The sequence below is a fragment of the Erpetoichthys calabaricus genome, chromosome 3 (genome assembly GCF_900747795.2).
Source record: "Erpetoichthys calabaricus chromosome 3, fErpCal1.3, whole genome shotgun sequence".
NCBI classification, from domain to species: Eukaryota; Metazoa; Chordata; class Cladistia; order Polypteriformes; family Polypteridae; genus Erpetoichthys; species Erpetoichthys calabaricus.
This window is the reverse complement of record NC_041396.2, coordinates 123,750,041-123,770,949: the sequence shown is the minus strand read 5'-3', so window position 1 is coordinate 123,770,949 and position 20,909 is coordinate 123,750,041. Positions and strand designations below refer to the sequence as shown.

The following is a 20,909-nucleotide window of genomic DNA, read 5'->3' as shown; positions in this document are numbered from 1 at the left end:
TGGAAAGAGAATTATCTGTATACAGCATGAAGCAGACGCTGCCTGAGCCACGGCAAAACGTTTCAGAGACATTCCTGTACGGACTTCGCGATTTAGAAAGTTTCATCCCAAGAACTATAAACGCACTCAATCAGTCCATCAAGTGCTCCTTGTAGAACTGTTTGTACTTATAAGTACAATTACCCCACTGTAAACTTGCACTACAGTTATAATATTGCAAAACCTGTGCCACTTCATAAAGCGCGTATGATGACGATATAATTTTTAAGATGACATGCAGCAAAATATGTTGATTAAATTATACAAATAAAACTTTAACTTCATTTACATAATCTGTATTGTTAATAATTAAACATGTGAGGACACGGTGCCGCAGCGCTAGCTAGTTCAGGGATTGTTCCTGCATTGCGTTGTATTCTTGCTGGTGCTGACAGGTGTGACACTGGAAGGATAGACGGATAGAATAATTAAACACATACTACAAAGATATTTCAATGTTCCTTAAAAGTTTTGAAGAATCGGCGTTTTGAAGCTTACAAATGGCTTCACATCTATTATGGAGCTGATTGTGTGGCGATTGGGAATTTGGAGAAAGAAAAGTAAGGACAGGAATTGGAGGTTAGTACATTTGAAAGAGACAGTACTTCTGTATTAAATTATTTCATCGAAGGTCGCGCATGGCGCAGCAAGCCTCTTGCGTGATATATGAACAAGCACTGCGCCACTGTGTTCCCATGTTTAATAACATGCTTTCATTCCTATCATCATGAAAAAGATATCACGTATACCTCTCAGTATTTTAATTATTCAGAGAGCTGTATCTATCATGAATGTAATGGATTATGTGTCCTGTCAGAGAAAGAGAAAGCCCGTTTAAGAAGCAGGTAGTGATTCACACACAGAACACGTAGAAGATCAAATACAGAACAAAGCATTTAACGTGCTACTTTAGTTACATTGGGATTTGAGAAACTAGTAAATTAAACGATTTTAAGATGAAGTTTATGATGTTCTACTTTAATGGCAAAATAAACTATGTGATTAAAGTGGAAATTTCGAGATTAAAGTTGACATTTCGTGCTTTTTTCCCCACTGTGTGCCTATTTTTTTTTTGTCTGTACCCTAATAAGCTTTCATATGACACTCAGACGGTGGGCTACGACTCGCCTTTTCACGGCGACTTTGATATGTGACTTCTTTTTTATTTGACTTCTTTTTTATTTCGGGCACTGTGCGACTTTGTGAACTTGAGCTTTCGAGTTTCTCTGACACTCTGTCACTCGATCAACTTCCTTTTGTTGATTATACCACTGTTTAAACCAACAAATAGTATGTTTTTCCTTTGCCTCCACTTGGTATTCGCTGAAATTCTTATATATTCCCCTGTGCTTTTCCCATTGTCTTTTCACAGAAGGCTATTTATATTGATTTGCATATTCAAAGAGGCGTAATTCTGGGAGGAGTTGGGGCGGGACAGAAGGCGCATGCACGTGCGTTACTTTTCACGCTGATCGGGATTTATGTAGCAGACGAACGTGGAAGTTTGTGTACATACAGATTCCTGCATCTGGATTTTTCCGTGCGTATGTATGCACATTCCCGCTTTTGTGCTTATGCCATGTTATAGTGTGAGTTCTACGCACGGCGTTATACATGAGGCCCCAGGTCTTTATAACATGTATATTTGCCAACCAATAATAAAACTGAAAGTTAACTAATGTCATGTCCCCTTTCTGCTTTAGGTCATTGCAGAGTTGCCCCTTTGGACGTGTGGATGTTTCAAATTCCAAATGAATGAGGTTATAATTTAATCTAATTTCTTAAAGAACAATTTGTTAATGTATATGGGAATGCTCTGAAGCAGAAAAAGAAACTTAGGAAGGATGTTCATCTTGACAATATAGATTCTTCCTGCTAATGTGAGATGGAGGGTGGTCCATCTGTTTATATCTTGTTTATTTTTTTCCATGCAGATATCAAAATGTCATTGAAAATGATCTTTATATTTACTTGTGATGTCTACCCCTAGGTATTTAAATTGATCTGCTAAAATAAATGAGAAAGGTATGCAGCATACTATTGTATGCTAGAGAGTTCACTGGAAAAAATACTTTTATTCAAATTATTTTTGAGGTCCAGATATCCTTTAAAATTCTGCTAGTGCATTGAGGATTGCTTGTATAGACGTTTGTGGGTCTTATATATATAGTACCATATCATCTAAATAGTGATATTTTCTGTTCAAGTCCTTCTCTGGTAATCCCATTTATCTCTGATGCATTTCATAGGTGAATGGTGACTGCAAAGAGCAATGATAATGTGGTCATCCTTGTCCTATTCCATGATCAAGTGTGAAGTAGTTTAAAATAATGTTGTTAATACATATAGAAGCTTCTGGAATGGTACAAAGTAGTTTGATCCATGCACATGTTTGGGTCAAACCAAAATTTGTTATAATCTGGTGAATATGTATTCCCATTCAACCATGTCAAAAGCTTTTTCAGCATGCGAAGATAATAAGATCTGTGGTATTTTACATTTCATAGGTAAGTATAATACATTAAACAAACGTCAAAGATCAGAAGCTAAGTTTCTGCTTTTAATAAATCTGGTTTGGTCTTGTGATATTACAGAAGGAATCACATCTTCAGTCCTTCTAGCTAGAACTTTGGGGAGTACCTTAACATCATTATTCAAAAGTGAAATTGGTCTGTATGATGCACATTGCAATAAATTCTTATTTTTCTTTGGGAAGACAAGAAGTGATGCTTCGTGAAAGGTTTGAGATAGAATTTTGTTGTGTCCAGTTTCTATAAACACTGCTAATAATAGCTGTGATAACTTACTTGAATTTTTTTTTATAAAATTCCACTGAGTAGTCATCGGGGCTTGCTGCTTTTACACATTGAAGTGAGTTATAAGTGTCTAGTACTTCAGAGTTTCCCATAGTTTTTAGGAAGGCTAGACAGAACAGAAGAGGAGGTGGAGTTGCTGTTTATCTCAAACAGAATTTAAATGCAAATCCTCTTCAGTTGGACGATGAGCCCCATCTTAGTGAAGACATCAAGTGTGTTATACACCACCCAATGCATACAGTAATTTCAATACACATTTTGTTAGTAATATTAAAAAGGCAAATTTACAAGGGGATACTGTAGTCATGTGAGACTTTAATTATCCAAATAATAACTGGGATAACATTGAAAATGGAGGAGAACAAGAGCAGGAGGTTTTAGAAGTAATCAGTGACTGCTTTTTAACACAGCATGTTAAAGTAAAAAGGGGGGTGACGCACATCTGGATTTAGTATTTTGTAATAATCAAGATAGAACTGTAGGTATAGAGGTAATTGAACTACTAGGGTCAAGTGACCATAATATGATACAGTTCTCAGTGTTTTGTAAGAGTTCAGATGCAAACACTAAAATTTTTCAGTTTAACTTTGGTAGGGCAAATTTTGAGCAGATGCAGCAAAGTCTAAGGAGGATACATGTAATGCAGGACAGGTACATACATAAATTTGGAATTAATAGGAAATTTTTAACTCCACAGTGAGTTAGTAAAGACATAAAAATGAAGCTACAAGGGACAAAAACAGCTTTATAAGGCATAGAAGACTAAAAGCTCTAAAGTGAATCGTAGGGCGTATGATAACATGAGGGCAACCATTAAGAAGGATATTTGGGTGGCTAAAAGACAGTTGGAGAGAAATATAGTATGTAAGAGCCATTTGCTAGTTATTTAAGCTTTATTAAATATTTGCCTAAATATTAGTGCATAGTCTGTGGACTGTGCACTGGGGAGATTCCAAAGGACTGAAAAATGGTAAATAGTATCCTGTTATATATAAAATTGTGGCCGAGCAGCTCCAAGCAACTATAGGAAAGTGAGCTTAACATGCATCACAGCAAAATTAATGGAAGGAATTATTAAAGATAAGATTTAGCAGCCAATAGCAAGTACAAGAGTTTTTTCTCAATAGTCAGGATGGGTTCAGAAGAGGGAGGTCATGATTTACTAACATGCTGGAATTCTATGAGGAAGCAACACAAGAATATGAGCAAAGTGGAGCATATGATATTATTTACCCTGACCTTCAGAAAGCATTTGATAAGGTGCCACATGAGAGGTTGGGCGTCAAACTAAAAGAAGTTGGGGTTTAAAGTGATGTTTTTAGATGGGTACAGGATTGGCTCAGACACAGGAAGTAGAGGGTGATGGTGCGAGGACCTTAGAATTGGCGGATGTTAAGAGTGGTGTTTCACAGTGGGCAGTGCTGGGGCTGCCGCTATTTTTAATATATATATAAATGATTTAGATAGGAATATAAGTAACTTACGTATATTTTCCTATACTTTCTTATCAGTTCTTGCCAGAATGTTTTTAAAGCTTACAGCAAAGTTATTCCTTAAACGTACATCCTGGTCTTTTACAGTATATACTGAAGCGGCAGGTCTATTCTGTTGTCAATTTTGTCATTTCTCTTGTGTATATTCTTCTTTATGTCACTCTCATATCATTTATATTCCCCCCAAGTGCTGTATTCATTACCTTCAGCTTAGACAGTTCATTTCCATCTTCTAAAGGAAGATTTGCATGTCCGGTTGTTCTACAGGATTTGCAGAACTCAAAACACTTTGCAGGGTGGAATGTAATGTTATTGTTATAGACAGGAACACAATTGGTTAAAGCTGTTTTTTGTTTAATTGAGTGGATGGAGTTTGAAACCTTTAGATGACAGCAAAAACTAAAGGAAAATCAATCAATCCAATACAAACTTCTATAGGACATCCTTCCTACAAGACAAAGCACAACAGTTCTTTGTCTCAAGCCAGGAAACAAGAGACAGCTATTCTTTGGAAAACCTTAAAAAGTCTTAAAGTTTGTAATTTTTTTGTTTGTTTTCTTAAAATACTTTTCAGTTTAACTTTTATATACCACATAAAGAATACACAAATAACAAAAAAAAAGCCACAACTTCTCTACCCTCAAAGACACTAAAGAAATTTAATTTATTATCCTATTACCATTGAACAATGTCATTCCTAACTACAATAAATGAATGAATAAATAAATTACTTTTTATAGATATTAAGAAATCTGTAATAACTGATAAAAATAACTAATATTAACACAAAGTTAATGTAGAAAACCATATATAGAATGAAAAGATACTCACTTATTGATGTTGCATCCCTTTCTTTTAATCTTTCTCCTACAGCTCCAGTCTTGGTTGCCCTCTCACTGCCAGCCAAATCCACCAAACTTAGCTTACTAACCTTCTCCCCTGATGTCTGAAAAAGTATTTTAAAAGGTTAACTGACAAAAGCTAGAACTTTCAAGAAAAGCAAAAATCTTGAGAGTAATACAAATAAGGCAGAATTACTATAAATAAACTCAGAATTTATCTAAATTGTTTCATTAATATATAGGTTGCAGGCCACATGACTTCCCTGGGCTGAAACTGGACATCTAGCATCCACACCCTATCTGTAGTATGTACTATGAGCAAATGCTTGAAATGGGAGTAAAAAAAACACTAAATAAAAAAGTAGCCCTGAAATGCAATCAGGCACATTTAATTTCATTCTTGTTTATAATATAACGTACCTATGACATTTTATCAAACCTATCTCTTTTGTGAATTCATTTGTGGAGGAAACATGGCAGGAGACCTTAGCCTTATTTCGAGAGGTAAGAGTTGGTGGTTGTGGTATGGAAGAAAAAGGGGAAGAGAGGGCAAGTTGCACATATTATCTTAAATGCCCAAATTGCAAGTTTACACTGCATCTACTACAACATTTTCAATCAAGGACAAGTCTGGGCATTCACAAAAGTACAATTTTAGTTAAAGTTAAAACACCTATGCTCCCACATATGAAGATGAAATCTAGGAAACAAAGACCCCCTCAACATTGCTTTTCTTTAAAGTATTAAAGGTCTCAGTTCTGAGCATAAAAGTAACAAGTTAAACAATGTACACACACCGTAACATTCAGGTGAGTTAAGCAATTAAGTTAACTAGGGATGCAACAATACCATTTTTCTCAGACCGAGTACAACTTCTTTTTAAGTATTCACCGATAAAAATACCATTGTAGTGAGGCTGGAAGATAGTATTTGTTTATGTCCATCACTTACATAGTTTAGATTACAACACAATTTTTAAAATGGTTCAAATTCCAGAGATAAAAAAAAATACACATACAATTAATCTATTTAAGCCAAACCAACATTGCTTCAAGTCTTTCAACATGGGATGCAATAGTACAACACAGGAATTTGGCTAAATATAACAAGAACATTTTTCCTACTGGTATTCCATTTTTTTAAGATAGTTAGCTCAGTGGCATAAAAGTATACAGGTCAAATATCACTGGGGACACCTGCTACTGGACAGGTCTACGCCTCTTTTGGGGAGCAACTGGCAGAATCCTTTTGATGAACAGAAACATAAGAAAGCTGTGCACTTGTTTCTGGTTTCATTACCGATATGTGATCGCTCACTCTCTACACTACTGCATGGAGCTGAAATATATTTCCTTAAAATTTGAGACAAAGTGAGGAACCACACTTTGTTAACTGACCAGTACATAAGTGGTTTGTCTGAATGAGAAACTGTTGTCTCTCCTAGGTATGTTTCCAGCTATACGGCAGCAGCTACAGGAACACAGCTCACTGATGCCGCTGCATGTTCACCTATGATTTCACTAAATATATTCTTCAAACCACTACTCAGCTGGTCCTTCCAGGGACTTTTGGCAGGCTATGCCACATAGTCTTGTCCAGCTGCCACAGCTCCAGTAACACAATCTCTTTGGCATCCTAGGCTGTATATATATTTCAAAAGCACCGATCCTGCAACAGGAAACATTTTTTATGATTATATGCAAGCCAGTTTTATGTCCAATCAATAGACAATTTTTGATACTTAAAGACATTTTATGTAATTAACTGAAGGGATTGTTCCAAAATGCTACATATTTATTTTAAGAAATTTTGGCAATTAAGTATTTTTTTTAATTAGTCACCCAGGAGAATTAATAAATTTCTTCAAATTTATTTACACAAAGTCATTTTAGGGACACAGATTTATGAAAATCTACTGCTAACACATGCAGGTTCAAAAGAATATCAATCGATATAAGTGAGAATGATATACACTCCATTGAACATATTTTTAATAGCGAGTATATGGAACATGAAAATAATGAATAGGGATAGAAATATGTGAACTTTATTAGACAAAAGCAAAAATACTGTTCGACTAAACTAATCAATTTGAATGGAGAGGTGTCAATATTGATGCAGACACAAATAACCAATAAAACCAACATGTAAGTTTAATGTTCAGCACTTGCTTGCAATGTTATACAATAAAAAAAAAAAAAAACTTTACACCAATATTACAATATTTTCACAATATGAAACAATGATGAAGCACAACACAGATTTCTATTCGGTATTACATATTTCTGTTCTAAATTCTGTCAGAAAAATTATGTATCAGATACGTGTTTTGCAAAGAAATACATTCTTCACATCTATAAAAATCAAATTCACCTTTGACTCTCTGGCTAAAGGATGTGGGCTAGTAACTCTAAGGTTGCTGGTTCGAATCCTGGCAGTGACAGAAGGAAAGCTACTCTGTTGCGTCCTTAACCTGCAGTTGCTGCATGGACACTGTACAAAATATCTGAGCCTGAGCTCTGACCCCAAAATTATCTGGAGAGTAAGTTGGGGTATGTGAAAAAAAATACAAATTCCTAATACAAGAAATTGCAAACAAAAGATTTAAAAAATCACACTAAAAATATGATCCACCAAAATTAGTATATATTTTTGGTGACCTTTGAGCATTTCATTTCATTGATTAAAACACAAAGTGACAAATGGATATTTAATCATGTCCAAAACAAACTCTTCAATTACAAGATGTTTTGTAAGTAAAGTGTTTCTAAATTAATAAAATATGTGAAAAATACATAGCGTAGTTTAAATAGTGTAGTTCATATCTTTTTTCTGTTAATTTTAAGAAGGCCGTCTTAGCATTTACCGTTTAGTTTCTCCATGAAAAATAGTGTATGTGACCTAGAAAAAAGCGAACAGTGTGTATTAAATGGGCATAACCTTGGATCAACTAGAGTGATGATGCTGATTGTCTTCTAAGTGAAAGTACACTAAGCCAAAAAGTTTATTTCATGCCCATATGTCACAGTATCGGCAACACTTCGAAATATAAAATGCCCTCTGTCACTGCCAGCCAGAGTGCATGAGCAACACAGGAAAAGCTTGGGACTCCAGTGCCGTCAACTGATCCTCAAGAACAATATACTGAACAAGCGCTTCTGTTAATTTTACTGCCCATGGGTTATCGTTTGACATCTTTTCTCTCCTTGGTAGAGTCTGTGCTGCTGTGCACCGTCAAGAGACAACTTCAGTATGATCATTCTTATCTTTAACACTTTACAGTCCAGTAGGCTATGGTTTTCATCATTTTTTTCCCCCCACTCCTGAACATTCACACAATCATGCATGCATATAAGCATTGGTGCATATTTATAAAACAATTACAAGTACATGAGCTCTGCATCGGACCAAAAATCTTTGCCAGTATATATATCTTTGCACCCCTAAAGTTAACTGATATACAGTCACATAGTCACTCCTAGAAATATGCTTCTTCATTTAATCTTCTTTTTGGGAAAAGCACACTTTTCATTTTCTTTGTATTCATTAAATTGGTCATGCTCATTGTAATAATTAACAAACAGTTAGTTATGATTAGATTGGGATTAGCATAGCTGACAAGTAGAGTCTAGAAAGGACTTAAGATTTTCCCAAAGACAAAGTGTTTATTCCGATAACTGGATTGTTTGTTACAAGAATCTGCATTTGTTGGATACATATTAACCAAGGTGTGAATTGCTAATGGTCAGAAATTCTTATAAAAGGACATGGAAATGAGCAGTGCGCACATGTGAACCTTGTAGCTATAGTTTGTGTGTGAGAGACAATAAGGAAATTCTTCATCCATCCATTTTCCAACCCGCTGAATCCGAACCTGGGTTCGCTTCCCGTGTCCTCCCTGCATGGAGCTTGCATGTCCTCCCCGTGTCTGCGTGGGTTTCCTCCCACAGTCCAAAGGAAATTCTTGCTTGGGACAATTAAAAAATACTGTATGTGTTATATTTTATTTAGTTTATGGACAGACGGACGGGGGGCTATCACAATAAGTGATTTGTGTATTATATGTGAATGCACCTAAAAATGCTCTCAGGTCCATGAGACCAGACCAAAACCCCACATATATTTTTGCAAAAAGGTAAATCTAACTACCAGGAATCAATATTTTTGTATAGCACTCTCCACTGAGCGTAAGCACGGAGCACTGTGACAAATTCTCAGGTAAAATGCAAGAATAGATTATACTACTTACTAATTTCAGAATTACTACATATAAAGGTACAGATGTATTAAAAGACACAAACAATGTAGAAACTGATTAAAATAAACAGAAATCCACAATATCTGTCCATTAATTAATTGTTGAGCTATGGCCAGTTGACAGTGGAGGAGATAAAAACTGTTAAGAGAGAAATTTAGACACAGTCAGAGGCCTGGACACCTTGGCCAACTAGCCCCCCACCTCATCCTGGACATTCTTCTATAGTAGAGTATATGATGGGCCAAAAAATCTGATGAAAGAATTTTTCCATTCAATGCGCCTTGATCTGAGATGTGTAGAAGAATTGCCCAGTCAGGCATTAAAACACAGGCAGGAGAAAGCGCCAATCAAACTTCTTTATTACCTACGTCTTGCAAGACGTAACCCTTACATTACAGGAGCACAAGCAACTTATTAGCAAGTGTTATAAAGGAAGAGTTGGCACTGTGCTCTATTTATGCACTTTACCAATTATATCACAATTCAAGGAACTGATTACATCCAGTTGCAAAACATTGATACCTTAAATGGTCACAATCCAGTCCACTAGGCTGACTGACAGTCCTGTTAATTTGTTCTGAACCCTTTGCACGACCATATGTCTCCTTCTTAGTTCAGCCATGTCTATCAACAGAAAACACCCTGAGCATAACAACAGAGAAACCAGCACACTTTAAAAGATTACTTTTTTTCTTATACCAAGGCTTGCTTTTTTTCTTTTTTGCAATAAAGTCTCTTAAAATGCCTTATCTTTATAATTCATACCTTTATCATAGCGAATATCAAAACAACAGCCTTTAAGCATAAGCTAAGAAAAATAACAGACTCAACATATACCCACTAAGAAATGTAGCTGGTTTCCTTTTAAAAGCACACCTACAGTATATGCTAGGTGCACATCAGACTAAGGTTCAAATTCAACTTCTGCAGGTGACTTTTCCACAGAAAGGGAAACAGCTTGGCAGTAGAACACTAGCACCAAGTACCAAATCAAGAAATTAAAAATGACACGTGTACAAGTTGCAATACCAGAAAAAGTCAGGGAGCGCAGTGTGATAAAGTTGAAACGTGACGTCAGAGTCTCTGTCTACTTTCTACAGAAAGCCGCTTTGCGGATCATACAGGATCAATGTGCATGCTTTGATGTTTGATAAATGGTTCGATGTGGTGAGGCCAAATGCCAACATACAAATGCATTTGTGGTGCTTTTATATTCAAGTGTCACATATTCCCCCTAGTAATATAACAAAACATTTTAAAGGTCTCATATACCATCTTCTGTGCTGTCTTTTTTTTTTTTTCCCCACTTTCACAACAGCACCAGAATGTACGGCGCTGTATTTGAGCCACAGGAAAAAAGTTAGGGACACAGTGAAAAGGTGTATTTTGTGATTAAGTGGATATTTTGGCTTAAATCTCGAAATGCCCACTTTAATCTCACAGTTTATTTGATCATTGAAGTAGACTGCCATAAATGTCTTCTTAAAACCGACCCAGATGTTAATTGCTACGTGCTTCTGGGGTGTCCACCTGCATTGACAGCAGTGGCAAGCAGCTATCACCACACAGAACTCGATAAATTTATGATATTCCAGCTCTCTGCACATTTAGAATCCTTAGATTTATACTTGATATTACTATCATGATGAAATGTATTAAACTATGTATATTACATTTTACAGATAAATCGTTAACTTCATTTAAATAATTAATACTGTTAATAATTACACATGTGGGGACGACTTAGTGGTGAAGCAGCAGCGCTGCAGTCTTGCAGGTAGTAACATCCCTGGTGTACTCTGCCTGGAGTTTGCATGTTTTCCTTGTGGTTTTCCACAGTGTGCTCCAGTTCCCTTACAAAGATATGTAGGTTTGGGAATTTGGTGATATTAAAATGACGCTAGTGTATGTGAGTGCTTGTATTCACTTTGCGATGAGCTGATGCCCCATCCAGGGATTGTTTCTGCCTCATGCCCAATGCTAGCTGGAATATGCTCATCCCTGGATTGATGAATTTAATCATTAAACATCCATCCTTTTCAGAGACATTGCGGCAAGGTGTCCTCGGAATTTAATGGGTGTTTCAGACAATTCACAACACAGCGAAGTCAAACCTGTTCTCACCGCGATGATATCTCGCACTGCCACCTGGGGGAATCTTCCAGATTTACGTAAAGTACACGCGCAAAGTACAATCAGTACAACGCTTGCGTAGCAGTAGCGTCCACACAGACACGCATATAAACCCGGCCTTGCAAAGTACAGTATATTGCATTGAGTTCACAACTACCATTTCTTAAATTAATCACTGTTCTAAATAGGATTACTACTGTTATCTATTAATACAGAAGAGAATCTTTTTATACTTTTTAACACTCTCTCCACACAATTCAGAAGAGCTATGAATATGTTGCTGTACATCTACACAGCAGTTTTTGACATTATAATTTAGAAGCATGAAGCTCTCATTAAATCAGGGTGAGTTTCTATTCACTTTAAACATCCAATACATCCATCCACCCATCTTCTGCCACTTATCCAGGTCCATGTTGTGGGGGCAGCTGTCTAAGCAATGATGCCCAGACATCCCATTTACCTGCCACTTCCTCCAAGCACATGCTAAGCTATTCCCAAGACAGCCTAGAGATATTATCTCTTCAGTTTGTCCAGAGTCTGCTACAAGGTGTATTCCCAGTTGCACAAGGACGAAACACCACTCCAAGGAATGCTTCCAAGAGGCATCCTAATCAGATGCCTGAACCACCTAAACTGTCTCTTTTCAATACGAAGGAACAGTGGCTCTACTTTGAGCTCCTCCCAAATGTCCACGCTTCTCACCCAATCACTAAGGGGGAGCCCCAACACCTGCAAAGAAAACTAATTTCTGATGGTTGTGTCCAAAGTCAAGTTCTTTCTGTCATCATCCACAGCTTGTGGACATAAGTGATGGTGGGAACGTAGATCAACCAGTACATTGACAGTTTCATCTTTCAGCTCAGCTTCCTCTTTACCATGACTGACCAGTACAACGTACAAATGACACACATGCTATTCTGATTTGCCTGTTGATCTCCCATTCCATTTTTCCCTCAATCATCAACAAGATGCCAAAATACTTAAAACTCCTGTGCTTAAGGCAGGCATCTCATCCCTAACTCAGAGATGGCACTCCACCCTCTTCTGGCTGAGAAACATGGGATTGGACTTGGACATGCTGATCCTCATCCTGGATGCTTCACAATCAGCTGCAAACCACCCCAGGTCACAGCTCAATGAAGCTAGCAGGACCACATCATCTGCAAAAACCAGTGATGCAATCCTAAGGTCACTGAACCAGAAACCCTCCACTCCTTGGCTGCAACTGGAAAAGTTGCCCATAAGAATTATAAACAGTCAGTAAAAGTGGGTCCCACAGCCACCAAGAACAAGTCTGACTTGCCGCCAGCAATGTAAGCCCAGCTTTTATTCCAGTTGTATACGGACTACCCACAACAGTAGGCCCGGTACCACATACTCCACAAACACAACCTCAAACACCTCCCACCCCCGATCCCGATCCCCATCCCAGGACACAAAGAGGGATGCAGTTGTATGACTTTTTGCATGACTTGTATGACCTGTCTGATGTCTCGTACTCTGGCAATAAAGTCCAACCACTTTTTAGGAGTTTGGTTCCAGGGCCCATGCTATGTAACACAACTATATCTACACAGTACCTTTGTATTTCCGTCATTAGCTTGAGTTCATTCCTTGCCATGTGTTTAGAATCTGTTTAGGTTACCGGGGATCAGTTTGCCAAGGCACTTGCCTTTGACTGTCATCCAAATCACAAATCACCAGACCTACAGGGCTTCTTCTGCAGTTGGTAGGCCAACTCAAAAATGAATTACCTGTAAGTCAATCAACTCCCAAAACATACTCCAAGGGAACAATCCATTAAATACAGCGAAAAGTAAGAAAAATCCTTAAATCCAAGAAAAAACACAATAATCACAAAAGAACTCACCACCGCACAGATCATTCAAAGTACTGCATTTAACAGCCTCTATACTATTTATAGGTCTGGGATCAGTCCCTAAAGGAAGATGAACAGCAGTCTCTGCCTCTTGTGGAAACCATCCACAAAATCCAAGGAACACGGACATAAAAACAAATAAAAACAAAACTGGCAAAAAAAATATAACTATATAAAGTATAAAAATAACAATATTGCATTAAAGTATAATAATTATTCTCCTTGGCATTACCCCCAAGCATGATTCAGGTTCGGAATTCTACAGTTAAGTCGGAGTCAGACTCTGGATGACATTTAATGATCCTCTACACAATGTTACCCCCAAATAATTCTCAGAACAGTATCCTGTTGCCAATAAATAAAAGAACATTATGCTGAAAAAAGTAAAACAACATTATGCTGAAAAAGTCATGAATATTTCTATCGTTTTTCCACTCTAAGTTAACCAGTCAATATTCATGAGTGGGACAGAGAACACAATGGCATGTAAACAAGTAGATGTAAAGTCAGTTTTAGAAAAAACTGAAACTAAACCATTACTTGAATCAAGCAATAGTGACACATATGTCATCAGACATTGACATGGATAGACAAACTGATGCATATGGCACTGTATGACTGAACCGCCTTGATATGCCTGATGGTTCACCATGGTACAAGTGGGTGAAGAGCAAAAAGGCAAAAGTTTTGTGATCAAGTAGAAAGATGTTAGCCCTCTAAGCACTGCTAATAATGTAGCACCAGTCATTTATATCAAGGGAAATGTAGAAGTCATTAAGCCATGCACTGAGGCAGCCTATAATAACATAATGGGAACAATGATCGTGTGGATCAGGCTCTGTTATTCTACACTCTCACGCTCAAGTAACAGAAAAATTATTTTAAAAAAAATTGTGCAAAGAAAAATGCTTCAACTGTCCCAATTGCAATATCAGGCTGTGTGTTAGTGACTGTGTAGCTGTATCTTTTCCAGGATCTCAAAACCAAGCATCTACTGAGTCAAACATGTACAAAACAAATTTCTCAGTCCAATAAAGTTCATTTTAAAAGACTTTAGTGAAAATTCAAAGCAAGCAAGTTGTAAATGCCACAGGGGTTAGACGGTCATCACAACAAGAAAATGGGATGGTTCACTACCCAGATGGGAGTCTCCAAGCAGACAGATGGGCATCCGGACCAGGAGAAAGGAAAGAGCCATGCCCAGAAGTGATGGCTGGAGAGGATGGATGGACAGCCAACCAGAAGATGATGCAAGGGATGTGTTATTCCCCCAGAAAGCTGGATGGCAGTAGCCCTCCATATTGGTGCACATTTGGAAACCAGCAGGGTAGTCCAGCATCACAGCCCTGCTGTGGACCATGGGTGCCAGGAGGGGGCACTGCAGGGAGATGAGCTCCCTAATAAGGGGCTGCACTCCCTTATCCCGGAGAGCCGAAACTTGGAGAACGTGAAGCAACGCTCAATTTGAGGGGGGCAATGCGGTCCCTTTTACTTAGGACCCGGGAGTACTTCCACTGCCTGATATAAGTACTTCTGGATCATATGGAAGTCCCACTTATTAGGGAGCTCATCTCCCTGCAGCGTAAGCATTAGAATCCGGCTGTAAGTGCTAACAGCATTAGTACCAAGCATTGCTTGGGAAAAGATATAGGCATATCTTGTGTAAGCAACAGGCCCAAGTGTTACTCGGGCAATGGTGGAGACACGTCTTGTAAGAAATGTTTCTCAGCAGCCCAGGTGTTGCATGCTCTTTACAGTGATACGAGCAGTGATGACAAAAGTGAATCTGTCTTCAGGGAGTGAAATTGAAACGGACAGTGAAATCGAAAGTGATTCTGATGAATCCGAAAGTGACGCTTGTGTCAATTGCACATGTGATGTGTGCTGTTCAAAAGCTGATTAGTTCTGAAAGAAAGTCCACAAGGAATCATGCTACTATTGTTCCAACTGTGACGACAAAAATACACATTTTGACATCTTTGTATTATTGCTATTCATTATTATTATTTTTTGTATCATTATTATACTTTCTACACTTCTGACTTTGTACAGGCAGTCCCGGGTTACATACGAGATAGGGTAGGTTTGTTCTTAAGCTGAATTTGTATGTAAGTTGGAACAGGTACATTATTTTAATAGACACTATTGTTGACCGACTGCATCCAAGTGCTCTGCTAATGAATGATGGAGTTTCACCTCTCTCTGACCTCTTTATTATTTCTACTTTATTTTCCATGGTGATGGTTTTTCTCTTCTTTACTGTATCACCAGCACTTGCATCAAATTTGTGTTTCAGAAACACTGTTGAAGGGTGAAGACAAAAGGTTAAGATGAGCAATTCTGCACAGCACTGTACATGCTATCACAGCAGGAAGGCACCCATTGTCAGCACATCTGGTGTACTGACGAGAAACAACTTCCTGCTATGTATGTAACAGTATAAGCAGGCTTGCTATTGAGAATGAATGGGGGCGGCGAGAAACGGTTCACCACCCGCCCACTACAGTCACCTCCACTTGCATACAGTATGCTGCCTGCAGCGTTCGCCCACCGAGAACGAACAGAGTGCCAAAGGCAGTTAGTATATCACCCACCACCGCCCCCATTCAACAGGCAGCCACCCGAGGTACACTACGATGCTGCCTCCTGCCGCCCCATTCACCCTCACTGGCCTCCGTTCAGCCACAACCAGGTCACCGCTTGCAACATCACCAGCTGCCCCCCGAGAACGAACGGGACAGCCGTTCGAGAGACACTGCAAGGCTGGGTGGGTCCCCACCGCCCCATTCATCACTACACTGTGCGAGCAACCAAACCGCCCCCCACCAGTCTCCATCCAACCAGCACTTGCAGCATCCCCAGGCCAAAGATGATGGAGCGCCAGTTACTGAGGAGCCTGCGTCGCGTCCCTCAGATAGATAAAGCAGCAGCTGCGGCCCCATTCGTAAGTTGGGTGTCGGATGTCCGTAACTCGGGGACTACCTGTACTTTTAGTGTTTTGCATGTTTTACAGTAAAAAGATGGTATTTAATAAATAAGTAATTTTTCAGGCCAAAAAAGCAGTGCTTTCATGTTTTTTCGAAAGTAACACTAAGGAGGTTAACTTCCACTTCTTCATCCCATCCATGTTTCTCTTTGCACAAATCCCTTAATTTAAGTTTAGCAGGAAATATAGCTGGAGCTAAAAATCCAAGTGGGTTATACACTGAACTGACAACTGAAAGAATATCACGTCTTGTAGCAGGCTTATCTTGTAACTTTATCTAGAATTTGAAACTATCAGTTTGTGTGCACCACTAAACGCCTAGGGCTCTCTCAACTGGAAATAAATCATGGCTTAAGTTTAAGTACTATTGGTCAATAGCCCTATTTTTTCAGGTATAGAAAACAAGACTGTTCGGCTGTTTCTCACCACTTTAGTCTGATGAAATCCTCCTTTGAAACACTGGGCTTCAAGATCTTTGGCTAATGTTATAGCTTGTTCTTCTGTAGCAACTAGTTTTAGACAGCCATCAACATAGAAACTGCTGAACACAATGTTAATTACTTCTTCAGAATCTTTGTTTCTTGCATACTCAGCTGTTCTTCGTAAAGTATAAGAAGCACAACTGGGTGAAGAAGAATTAGTACGAAAAAGATGTACTGTCATTTTTGTATTCCTCTAGTCTGTCATTTAGATTACATTCTTGCCATCACAGGAAACAAAGGAGATCAATATCTTCATTTGGAACTTTTACTTGGTAGAACACTGACTTAATATTCCTAGGTTTCAATACAACTTTCACTAATTTTAAATTGAACTTTGATTAGTACCTCAGCTAGCATGTACTCTTTACCGGCCCCAGTGGCAGTGCACATCTCTGATTCAACAGTCTTATGAACAAGTAATATTCTTCTTTTCTGCCTTAATATCCTCTTTTTCTTGGGTGTGGCTTTATTTCCGTACCGATTTCTTTATATGCAAGATGCCTGGATGCAGCTATGAACATATTTGGCATTTAATTTTTGTCTGCACAGTCTTGATTATGATGTCTTTGTTTAAGGCACTTTAGATTCCAAAAAGTAAATCCTAATTTTAATTTTTAGCCTCTGAATCTTACTGCATTCAACAAGAGCATGACTTTAACTGCAAAATAGACAGGGCTTACCGAATACACAAACAGTCATCTTTGCCTTTTTGACCGAGGTGTCTGAAGTCCCCTTTTCAGCAGCAACTGCTTCGTCTCAGGCCACATTCCAGTGGAGACTTCCCTTTGTCAGTCTTTTCTTTTTCCTTCTTGGAAAAATGGCTTTGATAGGCTCTACCGTGCACAGGATGCAAGGATTTTGTACGTTGTCATTCTAGAAAGTCAACTAGGCCAGTGAAACATGAGCCAACATCTGCTTTTTCTTCAATCTCACAAGCCATATATTGCCACCATCCACACAGCTCATAGAGAAGCTTTGAGAGTATAGTATGAAGGTTTGCACTGGTGTCAAATTCATATCCATTCTGCACACTGGCATGATGTTCAAGAAAAGCTGTGTAATCCCTCAGACCTTTTCCATCATCCAACCTTAATTGCAGCTACTTCATAGCTTTCTCTAGGTATGCATTGGCTACCTGTAGCTGGTTTCCATAAAAGCTCTTGAGCTTCTTCCTGGCCTTTCTGTAACCTTCAGCCAGTGGCAGGTATGTTCAGTTTTTAACAATTTCATTGCTCCAAACTTGCACTGGATGATTGTGGCGTTAGGCAACTCAGTTAAGAAAACTGATGGCTGAATGTTGTAATTTGCCATATTCATTTAAGGATAAAACTCACTATACTGAGCGTGTGTGTCCGTCAAACACTTAACACTTAAGATTTTAGTGCAACAAATGCACAAAAATAATTTGTGAAATAGAGCAGCAGAGATCAAAAATGTAAAAAGGACAAAATTAATAAACCTAATTAAATTACTGAAAACTAATAAATTTAAGGACTATTGTAAGTCCCAATACACATCTAATGAATCAGAAGCCCATGTTAAGACCATTCTTGGTAAATAAGAATAGGAAAAAAGGAAAAAAAAAAGAAAACTGTTTGCAAAGGAACTTGACAAAGCATCTGTTAAAATTCAGGATGTTGTAAATTGGTTCAAAAGTGGAAACGTTATAGGTCCAAATGACTATTCTGCAGAATTTAACAAAAATATATCTTCTAAATTCACTCTGTTAAGGCAATCTACATTAGAAGAAGCAAAAGACAACTATATTTTACCCTACACCTAACATTATGCATCTACAGTGATATCAAAAAGTTTGGGAAACCCTCTTAATTCTTTGGATTTTTGTTTATCATTGGCTGAGCTTTCAAAGTAGCAACTTCCTTTTAATATATGACATGCCTTATGGAAAAGTAGTATTTCAGCAGTGACATTAAGTTTATTGGATTAATAGAAAATATGCATTATAACAAAATTAGACAGGTGCATAAATTTGGGCACCCCAACAGAGATATTACATCAATACTTAGTTGAGCCTTCTTTTGCAAATATAACAGCCTCTAGATGCCTCCTATAGCCTTTGATGAGTGTCTGGATTCTGGAAGGAGGTATTTTTGACCATTCTTCGATAAAAAATCTGTCCAGTTCAGTTAAATTTGATGGCTGCCAAGCTTGGACAGCCTGCATAAAATCATCCCATAGATTTTCAATGATAATCAAGTCAAGGAACTGTGACGGCCATTTCAGAACATCCTACTTCTCCCTCTGCATGAATGCCTTTGTAGATTTCGAACTGTATTTTGGGTCATTGTCTTGTTGGAATATCCAACCCCTGCATAACTTCAACTTTGTGACTGATGCTTCAACATTATCCTGAAGAATTTGTTGATATTGAGTTGAATTCATCCAACTCTCGACTTTAACAAGGGCCTCAGTCCCTGAACTAGCCATAACAGCCCCACAGCATGATGGAACCTCCACCAAATTTGACAGTAGGTAGCAGGTGTTTTTCTTGGAATGCATTGTTGTTCTTCCACCATGCAAAGCGCTTTTTGTTATGACCAAAAAACTCAATTTTTGTCTCATCAGTCCAAAACACTTTGTTCCAAAATGAATCTGGCTTGTCTAAATGAGCATTTGCATACAACAAGTGACTCTGCTTGTGGCGTGAGTGCAGAAAGGGCTTCTTTCACATCACCCTGCCATACAGATGTTCTTTGTGCAAATTGCCCTGAATTGTAGAACGATGTACAGATTCACCATCTGCAGCAAGGTGTTCTTGCAGGTCTTTGGAGGTGATCTGTGGGTTGTCTGTAACCATTCTCGCAATCCTGTGCATATGCCACTCCTGTATTTTTCTTGGCCTGCCAGACCTGAGTTTAACAGCAACTGCGCCTATGGCCTTCCATTTCCTGATTACATTCCTTACAGATGAAACTGACAGTTTAAACCTCTGAGAGAGCTTTTTGTAGCCTTCCTCTAAACCATGATACTGAACAATCTTTGTTTTCAGATCTTTTGAGAGTTGCTTTGAGGATCCCATGCTGTCACTCTTCAGAGGAGAGTCAAAGGGAAGCACAACTTGCAATTGACCACCTTAAATACCATTTCTCATGATTGGACACACCTGTCTATGAAGTTCAAGGCTTAACGAGCTAATCCAACTAATTTGTTGTTGCAAGTAATCAGTATTGAGCAGATACATGCATTCAAATCAGCAAAATTACAAGGGTACTCAAATTTTTGCACAGCCAGTTTTTCACATTTGATTCAATTTCATACAAATAAATACTGCTTCACTAAAAATCTTTGTTTGGAAAACACTCCAATACTCAGATGTTCTTAGGAAATGAAAGACATACCACTGTTATTTTTTTGTTGAAAGTAAATTATTATGCAGGCTGAGCTATGTCTAATTTGGATACCCTTGTAATTTTTCCAAAACTTTTTCATATGACTGTATCTCTCTTTTCCAAAGGAAAATGTTGACCCTTTGGAATGTGCATCTTATAGACCAATTTAATCACTGAATAATGACATCAAGGTATTGGCAAAAGCTAAAGCAAAAAGGAACTGAAAAACTGCTTAATGATAATATAATTACAAGACCAAAATGGGTTAATTAAACACAGGCAGTTACTGTCAAATGTTTGCTGCCTGTTGGATGTAAAGTGTTGGTGTGTCTACACAAAGAAAAAGCTTACCATATAGAAGAACAGCAATATCTCTTCACTGTTTTTTGCCAATTTGGGTTATGGCAAGAAATTGTTACCTGGATCAAATTAACAATTATTCACCCCTTGGAAGTTTTCACTTTTATTATACAACATCGAATTATAGTGGAATTAATTTGCTTATTCAATACTGATAAACAGAAAAAACACTCTAAGTCAAAGTGAAAATAGATCTCTCCAAATTGATTTAAATTAATTTCACACCTAAAGAACAAATTAATTGACTGCATAAATAGTCAGCATTTAC

General features: G+C 38.0%; 1 protein-coding gene across 1 annotated transcript in view; it reads right to left on the bottom strand.

Annotated features, from left to right (window-relative positions):
* LOC114649345 (kinesin-like protein KIF13B) overlaps nucleotides 1-20,909 on the bottom strand; it is a 664,407-nt gene that overhangs the window by 494,000 nt on the left and 149,498 nt on the right. The window contains exon 9 of the mRNA XM_051924704.1: nucleotides 5,176-5,294. Coding sequence (XP_051780664.1) covers nucleotides 5,176-5,294 — 119 coding nt within the window. The remainder of the gene's footprint in view (nucleotides 1-5,175; nucleotides 5,295-20,909) is intronic.